We start from the raw sequence: 11478 nt of genomic DNA, 5'->3' as shown, positions 1-11478 counted from the left end.
GCGTATAATATCTCTAGTAGCGCGGTCAAACTTTCTTGACTTGGCGGGGCGGAGCGCTACCGCGCTCCTTAATCTATTTTTAGTTGAATAAAACTTTCCCTTTCTCTCTCTCTCTCTCTCTCTCTCTTTCTCCCTCCCTCTTTCTCTGTCTCGCTTGTCTCTTCGTTCCTCTCCCTCTCTAAGATTATAGTTCTATCTCTTCTATGGTATAGTTGTAGAAGTAGAAATGCGTGGGTGTATTCTAATCATATTCCAGACAAGCAGAACCTTTTTGGCCGTTTTTGGCAGAACAGGCAAAGCTCTAACTCAGCTCGGCCTCTCGCAAAACTCTCTAGCCGTGGTATACCCTCACCCGCGCTGAAATCTCTCAACCACCTTCTCAATCTCAATCTCTAATCTCTATAATAATGAACCTCTAATTTCAATAACAATAAAACCTCATTTCAATAATGATGAACCTCTAATTTAAATAGCTCTAACTCAGCTCGGCCTCTCGCAAAACTCTCTAGCCGTGGTACCCTCACCCGCGCTGAAATCTCTCAACCACCTTCTCAATCTCAACCTCTAATCTCTATAATAATGAACCTCTAATTTCAATAACAATAAAACCTCAATTCAATAATGATGAACCTCTAATTTAAATAGTAATGAACCTCTAATAAAATGGGTTTTCTCATTTTATCCTATGTTACAGGCAAAGCTCTAACTCAGCTAGACCTCTCGCAAAACTCTCTGGCCGTGGTACCCTCTCCCGCGCTGAAATCTCTCAACCACCTCCTCCTCAATCTCTAATCTCTATAATAATGAACCTCTAATTTCAATAACAATAAAACCTCAATTCAATAATGATGAACCTCTAATTTAAATAATAATGAACCTCTAATAAAATGGGTTTTCTCATTTCTCCTATGTTACAGGCAAAGCTCTAACTCAGCTAGACCTCTCGCAAAACTCTCTGGCCGTGGTACCCTCCCCCGCGCTGAAATCTCTCAACCACCTCCTTATTCTCAACCTGAACCACAACAAGATCTCCGCTCTGCATTCGAACGCCTTCCAAGGTTTGGACACCCTGGAGATTCTGACCATCTTTGAGAACAAGCTGTCCCTGATTGAACCGGACTCGTTTAAGGGATTGGAGAAGTAAGTTTATCCTCACAGCTAGAGTACACGAGAGGTAAGAAAGACAGAGGAAGAGGTAAAAGAGACCGCGAAAGACTAGAGGTAAGAGAGACAGGGGAAGATCTAAACCTCAGTTAAGCTGTCCCTGATTGAACCGGACTCGTTTAAGGGATTGGAGAAGTAAGTTTATCCTCACAGCTAGAGTACACGAGAGGTAAGAAAGATAGAGGAAGAGGTAAGAGAGACCGCGAAAGACTAGAGGTAAGAGAGACAGGGGAAGATCTAAAATCTAAACTGAGATAATTGTGTATGTCAAGTCCTTCTGCAACAGTTTTAACACATTCAGTCCTTTGGTATGAACGTAGCACAGTTGCAGAAAGTACCACAGCGAAAATTTTAGGAGGTGAAAAAAGTTTCATCCCGAGGAGAAACAGTTTATCTCTAAATTTGTATGTTCTGCCATAACCATAACTCTTTAAATTTGAGACCATCGCCGCGCCGTTTTTATTTCATAGCATTGAAACAACTGCTACATTAGAAGCTCGTGGTTTGTCCTGCAGCATGCTCATCCTGTAGTATGCCCCTCATCAAATGGGCGATAAAGGTGTGGCCACAGATAGTCGATCGACGGCTGGGTGCTGCTGGGTAAACACGAGACAACAGAATTGGTGGGCCGTGGGATTCGAACCGGGATTTTCCGGCAAAAGCGCGTTACCACTGTGCTAACCGTGTCCCCTGTATTATTTACTACTCCTTTCCTCCTTATGCTTCTATTAATGGAGAAGGCCATGGACTATGCAGTACCGAACAGGTCGCCCAAACACATAAAGCCTTTTTTTTCTGAATTTTAAACAAGACGGAGCCAAGGAATACAAGGATATCACTTAATCCATTTTATGTGTGTTCCAGTAGGATGCTATTCGGGGAGATACATTAAACAAATGAGAAATACACATATCAGCAAAGAAACGACCACTTGACATACAGGGTGGTCAGTTCCCTCCTTTTTGAAAACATAGGGTGTTTGAAAATTCCAAACACGAGAGCAATCAGTTAAATGCATTCGTATTTCGATTGCAAATGAAGAGATTTTCGGAGCCAAGGAATACAAGGATATCACTTAATCCATTTTATGTGTGTTCCAGTAGGATGCTATTCGGGGAGATACATTAAACAAATGAAAAATACACATATCAGCAAAGAAACGACCACTTGACATACAGGGTGGTCAGTTCCCTCCGTTTTGAAAATATAGGAGGGTGTTTGAAAATTCCACACACGAGAGCAATCAGTTAAATGCATTCGTATTTCGATTGCAAATGAAGAGATTTGTTGGAAGGATCTAAAAGGCAAAAATCGAAAGTCGATAGCTACAGAAAGCAGGAGTCTTTTTTACTGGTTGATATACACTGTCCACCATTAAATGAAATATCTCTCTCTCCACCATTAAATGATTTTTTTTTTGCAAAAACAATTTATTCGGGGGCGAAAATAAAAAGGCAAATTCAAAAGCGACAAAAAGCAGCAGCCACAGAAAGTTTTTTTTTCTACGACACAATAAAGGTTGTGTGAATTTTTTATCGCCAAAGTTCAGAAAAATTTCAATAAATTTTCACACCAAAATGGGAGTTTTTCTTCCTCTTCCTCCTCCTCCTCCTTCTCCCTTTTCCTCCTCCTACTCCTCCTTTCTTCTTCTTATCGTCCCTCTTCTTCCTCCTCCCTCTTCTCCTTCTCTTCCTCCTTCTTCTCCTTCTCCTCCTCCTCCCCCTACTCCTCCTTTCTTCTTTTCCTCCTTCCTCTTCTCCCCCTCCTCTTCCTTTCCCTCCTCCTGTGTGAATTTTTTATCGCCAAAGTTCAGAAAAATTTCAATAAATTTTCACACCAAAACGGGAGTTTTTCTTCCTCTTCCTCCTCCTCTTCTTCTTATCGTCTCTCTTCTTCCCCTCTTCCTCCTCCCTCTTCTCCTTCTCCTCCCCCTACTCCTCCTTTCTTCTTCTTTTCCTCCTCCTTATTCTCCTCCTTCTCCCTCTTCCTCCTCCTACTCCTCCTCTTTCTTCTTCTTATCGTCCCTCTTCTTCCTCCTCCCTTTTCTCCTTCTCTTCCTCCTTCTTCTCCTTCTCCTCCTCCTCCCCCTACTCCTCCTTTCTTCTTTTCCTCCTTCCTCTTCTTCCTCTTCTCCCCCTCCTCTTCCTTTCCCTCCTCTTCCTTTCCCTCCTCTTCCTTCTCCTCCTTTTTTCTTCTTCTTTTCCTCTTCCTCCTTTTTCTTCTCTTCTCCACCTCCTTCTCTTCATCCCCCTCCTCTTCCTCTTTTTTTTTTTTTTACTTTTTCTCCATTTTCTTTTATCGGAAAGAGTATTAAAGTATAAATCGCTGTTGATTTTTATTTTCCTTTATTTTCTTCCTCCGGGGTGTCAAAAAGTATCAACTTTTTAAAACCCACCTTTTACATGGCGGGAATAAAATTTGTTTTATTTTCTTTTCTTGTTGACTCCCCACACACTATCGTTGTTTCTCGATCTAAAACAATAGGAAATGTATAGGGGTGTAGTCAAAAAGTATCAACTTTTTAAAACCCACCTTTTACATGGCGGGAATAAAATTTGTTTTATTTTCTTTTCTTGTTGACTCCCCACACTATCGTTGTTTCTCGATCTAAAACAATAGGAAATGTATAGGGGTGTAGGTGATCATGGTGGTGCGTCAGTCCAAGTTACAGATTGGAAACAAGGCGAAAGAAAAGGGAGCACGGTTTGTCCAGGCATTGAATAGATCAGTTGCGCTTACTTGGGTGATGTTTCAAAGTCATGGAGCAGGAAAATGAGGACCAACGGAATTTTTCAATTTCTTCTACGTCTTCTAGATCCCGAGATAAATCGATTTAAAAAATACCGGTAAATCTTGAACTTTGACGTCACGGCATACGCTCCCGTAGGCGATGACGTCACATCAAATGTCCCAAGCAAAGCTCCCTCGCAGGCAACGCATTAATGTGTTTGTGCGCATAATACGTTTCTGTCGCAGTTCTTTCTGCTCCTCCGCTAGCGCGCTTCATAGTGGCGCTACCTAACGGACGAAAAAAAACAACTGCGTAAAGTCTGACGTCACACATATTTGAACTCTTTCATTAGAACGGAAAATAAAAATTGAATTTTCGACTTTTTACAGTTATGACGTCACACATATTTGAACTCTTTCATTAGAACGGAAAATAAAAATTGAATTTTCGACCTTTTACAGTTATTTTTTCACATCTTTGAACTCTTTCATTAGAACGGAAAATGAAAATTGAATTTTCGACCTTTTACAGTTATTTTTTCGGAGTTTTGACCTCAGATTTGGATTTTTCACTGAACTCTTTCATTAGAACGGAAAATAAAAATTGAATTTTCGACCTTTTACAGTTATTTTTTCGGAGTTTTGACCTCAGTTTTGATTTTTCTAAATTCTTTACATAGGAATCGACCATTTATTTATAATTTTTACCTATTTGCAACTGCTCCATTCAACACTATAGGGAGTATAGGGGTTTGATTTTTTGAACTTTTTTTAGAAGTTTGATAGAGGCTGATTGAGGAGTTGACGAAAAACGCCGACCCCGTCTGAACACGGTAAAAGGCGAGGGAGCAGAAGAAGAAGAAGAAGAAGAAGAAGAAGAAGAAGAAGAAGAAGAAGAAGAAGAATTCTGACCATCTTTGAGAACAAGCTGTCCCTGATTGAACCGGACTCGTTTAAGGGATTGGAGAAGTAAGTTTATCCTCACAGCTAGATTACACGAGAGGTAAGAAAGACGTATAATAGGTATTGGTTTAGAAGGAAGAAAAAAAAAAAAAAAACAATATTCACAACTACATACGTAATACCTAGCAAGGAAAAATAAATAAACTACAACCAACAACAACAAAACTATTAGGTTACTTCCTACAAAATACAAAAATACCAAATACATAAAATGTACTTGCAAAATGTAAATTATTCATGGATAACTCATTCAGGAGGTTTCTTAATGTTGATGTTGAATCCACCCTGTACATATAGTGCTACCCGTACATTATTCAAAGCACATGTGTAATTTTCCATTTTAATTTTATTAGCCTGAACACTGGCTAATATTTTACAATGTACCCGGCACATGTGTAATTTTCCATTTTAATTTTATTAGCCTGAACACTGGCTAATATTTTACAATGTACCCCAGGTTCACAACGAATGCATTTTTATGTGACGGGGGAAAAAATTCCTCATGAATAGTGTACGAAATCTGTAGCCTTTGACTGCAATTTATGCAAATGTATTGTCTGGACAGGCGACCGTCTGAGATATCATATGATGCTTGAAATATGGGTGGACAGTTGAGTAGCTTCTTTAGGAGTAGCGAATAATGGCGGTATTGTCACAGTGTAAAAAGAAACGTCTCGTGACACGGGAGGACAATTGAGTAGTTTCTTTGAAAGAGTAGCGATCACAGTGCGACATTACCACTTTACGAGTGTTACAAAAAGAAAAATAAACCTATAAATGACAGGAATAGTAAGACTAAAAAGACTTAAGGAACCCATAGGATTTTTGTAAGAAAAGAAACCTCAATTCTAAAGGTGTGTCTACACAAAGTCGACCGGCCGTCGACTGAAACCGTCCACTTTGCCTCGACAACGTAGATTCACCTCGTCCATCGACGGCCGTAAACTATGTGTGGACACAGCTTAATATTGCAATGCCCCTGCTGTAAGAAATTAAACACAGTAGTACAGCACAGTTACTTCTGAAGTTTGAAACGACATGTGACTTTGCAAAGTCAAAGGTGACACCCAGGGCCGGACCTAATACAATTATTTCACCCAGGGCCGGATCTAATGCAATTATTTGGCCCAGGGCCCGAGCTAATGCAATTACAAAGGTGTGCGTCAGTTGAATATTAGATTAGCTTCCTTTCTGACTTTGATTCTAAAGGTGTGTCTACACAAAGTCGACCGGCCGTCGACTGAAACCGTCCACTTTGCCTCGACAACGTAGATTCACCTCGTCGATCGACGGCCGTAAACTATGTGTGGACATACCTTAATATTGCAATGCACCTGCTGTAAAAAATTAAACACAGTAGCACAGCACAGTTACTTCTGAAGTTTGAAACGTCATGTGACTTTGCAAAGTCAAAGGTAACACCCAGGGCCGGACCTAATGCAATTATTTGGCCCAGGGCCCGAGCTAATGCAATTACAAAGGTGTGCGTCAGTTGAATATTAGATTAGCTTCCTTTCTGACTTTCCAGAAGAGCTTTCATTATTATCGCTAACCCCAAGCTATACCATCAACCTTTTCTTTATCTTTGTGTTTCCGTTCCTCTTTGACTTTGCTACTCGTTAAAGTTACTCTTTCTTGAATGTGCTGTGTCTCTTCCACTCTGAACATTTTCTCTTTGATGTTTGTCTATTTTCATTTTCGTTTACTTTTCTTTCGCCTCTTCTCTTTTTAATGTTTTCTTACTGGCCTCGTGCAATTTGCCATCCAATATAATTGTATATAAGCTTAACCCAACTTTTGGGGCTATTTGACCCTACACCTAAGCCTCAGAGTGGGGCGTGGGATTTTTGTATACGGGATTCCCATCTCTTCAATGAATTGGAGACGTAAGAGCTTACGAGTAACCCAACTTTTGAGACTATTTGCCTCTACCAAGATCTTGTTTAGACTGCTGGGGTAAAGGGACTTCTCAGCAGAAGTTGCAAATCAGCCATGCCCATGGAAGAGGTTGATAAAATAGACATGATGCTTGTGGACAGTCCAGTTACTGGCCTCGTGCAATTTGCCATCCAATATAATTGTATATAAGCTTAACCCAACTTTTGGGGCTATTTGACCCTACACCTAAGCCTCGGAGTGGGGCGTGGGATTTTTGTATACGGATTTAAGCTGATTCCCATCTCTTCAATGAATTGGAGACGTAAGAGCTTACGAGTAACCCAACTTTTGAGGCTATTTGCCTCTACTAAGATCTTGTTTAGACTGCTGGGGTAAAGGGACTTCTCAGTCCTTTACCTAAGCCTCAGAGTGGGGCGTGGGATTTTTGTATACGGATTTAAGCTGATTCCCATCTCTTCAATGAATTGGAGACGTAAGGGCTTACGAGTAACCCAACTTTTGAGGCTATTTGCCTCTACTAAGATCTTGTTTAGACTGCTGGAGTAAAGAGACTTCTCAGTCTCATTCTGGCAGTACAAACAGGAATTTTATTCTAACCTTCCATGTCTCCTGTTTCCAGGAAACTGAAGCGGTTGAACCTGGGCGGTAACGAGCTAACCAGAGTCCCGCAAACATCCCTGTCTAAACTGGAGAACCTGAGGAAACTCGAACTACTGCACAACCGAATAGCTTTGATAGAGGAAGGAGACTTTGAAGGTAAAGGACTTATATATGTTATGCTGAGGTTGTTGTTGTTGGTGTTCGATGGTTCCTTTCTCATTATCTTTCTTGGATGTGATGTGTTTCTTCCCACTCTCTTCATCATTTTCTCTTTGATGTTCTATTCTTCCCGTTTCTTATTTTCTTTCTTTTACTCGTCTTCTCCGTTTTCTTTACCTACTCATTCTGATGGTTCCTTTCTCATTGTCTTTTCTCTCCCTTTCTTGTATGTGTTGTGTCTCTCCCACTCTCTGCCATTTCCTCTTTGATGTTTGTCTATTTTCATTTTCTTTTGCTCTTCCTTCTCTTCTCCTTTTAATGTTTTCTTTACCTACTCATTCTATTGGTTCCTCTTCTCTCCCTTTCTTGGATGTGTTGTGTCTCTCCCACTCTCTTCATCATTTTCTCTTTGATGTTCTATTCTTCCCGTTTCTTATTTTCTTTCTTTTACTCGTCTTCTCCGTTTTCTTTACCTACTCATTTTGATGTTTTCGTTACCTACTCATTCTGATGGTTCCTTTCTCATTATCTTTTCTCTCCCTTTCTTGGATGTGTTGTGTCTCTCCCACTCTCTGCCATTTTCTCTTTGATATTTGTCTATTTTCATTTTCTTTTGCTCTTCCTTCTCTTCTCCTTTTAATGTTTTCTTTACCTACTCATTCTATTGGTTCCTTTTCTCTCCCTTTCTTGGATGTGATGTGTCTCTCCCACTCTCTTCATCATTTTCTCTTTGATGTTCTATTCTTCCCGTTTCTTATTTTCTTTCTTTTGCTCCCATCTCTCTTCTTCATCTTTTAAGATACGCTTAATCTATCGAATGTAGGGGTAGGAGGTAATGTAGGAGGAGAGTAGAAGAATAGGAGGTAATGGAGGTGTATATAGGAATTGGAGGATAGTGCTAATTACCACTTAACTAGGCCAGTAGTCTAGGGGGAGCCTTTTTAAGCGCCTTTCATACAAGCGGAGGTGTAAGATAGACACACATGTAATTATATCCTATATCCCTCTGTTTGAACGTTTGCCTTTTACTAAACCCCTTTTTTTAGAAGGTTGAGTTAATCGAATTACCGTTTTAGGGTGATCAAACCCTTTGTACTTTATAGGGTAATCTATCTCTTTCTTTCCTTCTCTCTCTTTCTCACTCCGCCCAATGTCATTCTCTCTCCCCCCCCCCCCCCCTCTCTCTCTCTCTCTCTATGTCCTGTTTTATCAGAAGCAACAAATATATTCATGCATGTATTGTATTATACTAAAACTTATGTTATTTTTAAAAAATAAAGTAAAAAACAATTTAATTCAATGTGCACAAAATCAACACGCCGAATTCCGTTGCATTCTCAACACGTTCGCTGCCCCGTTCACATTCACAGGTCTTCACAATCTCGACTCCCTGGTCCTTGCGCACAATCAACTGCGCACGATTCCCCCACGCGTGTTCGCCCATCTGCCCCTCCTCAACTCTCTGGAACTCGATGGCAATCATATTCACACCGTGGACCCGGCCGCCTTCTCAGGCCTCGAAGGTAAGCGACCCATAGGAGAGAAATGACTTCTTTTTTTTATCATTATTTTACTTTTTTAATAGCTAAAGTGTAGTCCTAAATACCTTTTTTCCAGTATTGCCCTGAACGGATAATCCAAAGCATTTATTACAGAGAGAACCCTAATGGAAATATGGGCCTGAAAAACAGCCGAACCCAACCTTCTGGAAACACGGTCCTGGAACATTTTCTTATCTTCATACCTAATTACTAAATCTATCGAATCTCTGACTTTTTCCGAAATCTCAAGTCCTGAGAAATGCGAATTGTTTTTTGAGGTTATTCAAAACTTTGGCCTTAAATAGCGGCCGAACCGCACATTTCACTAGAGAATTAGAGTGAAAAGACCCTTTACATTCTCTGTCAAAACGTGGTCTCATGTATTTGGATCAGAATAACAATAAAATTATTTATTACAATTACCATTATGAATATTGCAATTAAGTGGTACCTACATTCTGCATAATTACATGTAATACCTAGTTACCTACCCACGCTGTCCCTCCCACCTACATATTATAGGTACATGATACTGCTACCTACCTCCTACATATGTACCACCTACGTATATTACATGATATTCCTACCTACCTAGACATTATAAATTATGTAGGTAATTATAGTCAATGCAGGTATTATAGGCAATAGGTACTCATGCTAGTTAACCGTACTCTGGAAATTGCACGTTATTCATATATATGTACGTACTATAACGCTTGTTAACCGTACTCGGGAAATTGCACGTTATTAATATACTATTTCTCTGTTCTCTCCCTATCCCTCTCTGTTTCTTCCCCTCTCTCTCTCTCCTTTTCTCATAAACAAATAAATTACCACCCCCTCTCGCTCTCCTTTCCACATGTCTTTCCCTCCCTCTCTCTCTCTCCTTTCCACATGTCTTTCTCTCTCTCTCTCTCTCTCTCTCTTATCCTCCCCCCCTCTCTCTCCATCACACAGACCCGCGTCGTCTCTTTTCAATCGCTCTCTCCCTCCGTTTCTCCCTTTCTTTCTCCTCGCCTCTCTCAATCAAATAAAATAACTAGCCTCCTCTCTTTCTCTCCATCTCTTTTTTTATGTCTCTTTCTCTGTCCTCTCTTTCTATCTCTCTCTTCTTCCAATCTCTTTCCTCTCCCCTCTTTTCTTCTCCTTCTTTTGTTCCTTCACCCTCTAATGTCTCCTCTCTCTCCATAAATACAAGGATAAGTACATATCATGTACATATTGTATATGTAGGATATAGGAATAATACTGTCAAGCTTGCAGGTTTATAATTTACAAGCTGTATTAAGTTACGTATAAGTTACAGGTACCTCCCCTCTCTCCACCTTCCTCATATACATATGCCTATAGGGAAGTTCACAGCTAACCGTTTCAGGTTTATAATTTACAAGCTGTATTAAGTTACGTATAAGTTACAGGTACCTCCCCTCTCTCCACCTTCCTCATATACATATGCCTATGGGGACGTTCACAGCTAACCGTTCCGAGAACGAACATTATCCTTCCTATGGGGACGTTCACAGATAATCGTTCCGAGAACGAACATTATCCGTTCAAGATAAAAACCGCCCCGGACGGGAATCTGCGACCTAGCAGCCTTACAAGGCAGACGCACTACCAACCAAGATAACTAGGCTGGCTAGTATAACTTTTAAAACGAGTCAGGATGAGATTTTCCTTTATTAATTATTTCTCTGTTCTCTCCCTATCCCTCTCTGTTTCTTCCCCTCTCTCTCTCTCCTTTTCTCATAAACAAATAAATTACCACCCCCTCTCGCTCTCCTTTCCACATGTCTTTCCCTCCCTCTCTCTCTCTCCTTTCCACATGTCTTTCTCTCTCTCTCTCTCTCTCTCTCTTATCCTCCCCCCCTCTCTCTCCATCACACAGACCCGCGTCGTCTCTTTTCAATCGCTCTCTCCCTCCGTTTCTCCCTTTCTTTCTCCTCGCCTCTCTCAATCAAATAAAATAACTAGCCTCCTCTCTTTCTCTCTCCGTCTCTTTTTTTATGTCTCTTTCTCTGTCCTCTCTTTCTATCTCTCTCTTCTTCCAATCTCTTTCTCCTCTTTTTTTCTCCTTCTTTTGTTCCTTCACCCTCTAATGTCTCCTCTCTCTCCATAAATACATGGATAAGTACATATCATGTACATATTGTATATGTAGGATGTAGGAATAATACTGTCAAGCTTGCAGGTTTATAATTTACAAGCTGTATTAAGTTACGTTTACGTATAAGTTACAGGTACCTCCCCTCTCTCCACCTTCCTCATATACATATGCCTATAGGGAAGTTCACAGCTAACGTTCCGAGAACGAACATTATCCGTCCTATGGGGACGTTCACAGATAATCGTTCCGAGAACGAACATTATCCGTTCAAGATAAAAACCGCCCCGGACGGGAATCTGCGACCTAGCAGCCTTA

General features: G+C 40.5%; 1 protein-coding gene across 1 annotated transcript in view; it reads left to right on the top strand.

The window, feature by feature from the left end:
* Window positions 1–9038, top strand: part of LOC103519591 (leucine-rich repeats and immunoglobulin-like domains protein 1) — a gene marked incomplete at its 3' end in the record, with an annotated part of 17184 nt that extends 8146 nt beyond the window's left edge. Inside the window, exons 4-6 of the mRNA XM_026831044.1 lie at window positions 918–1140; window positions 7376–7512; window positions 8886–9038. Of these exons, the coding sequence (XP_026686845.1) occupies window positions 918–1140; window positions 7376–7512; window positions 8886–9038 (513 nt within the window). The remainder of the gene's footprint in view (window positions 1–917; window positions 1141–7375; window positions 7513–8885) is intronic.
* Between the last annotated feature and the right edge of the window lie 2440 nt (window positions 9039–11478).

Source organism: Diaphorina citri, unplaced genomic scaffold (genome assembly GCF_000475195.1).
Source record: "Diaphorina citri unplaced genomic scaffold, Diaci psyllid genome assembly version 1.1 scaffold2824, whole genome shotgun sequence".
NCBI lineage: Eukaryota > Metazoa > Arthropoda > Insecta > Hemiptera > Psyllidae > Diaphorina > Diaphorina citri.
This window is presented reverse-complemented; position numbering and strand designations above follow the sequence as displayed.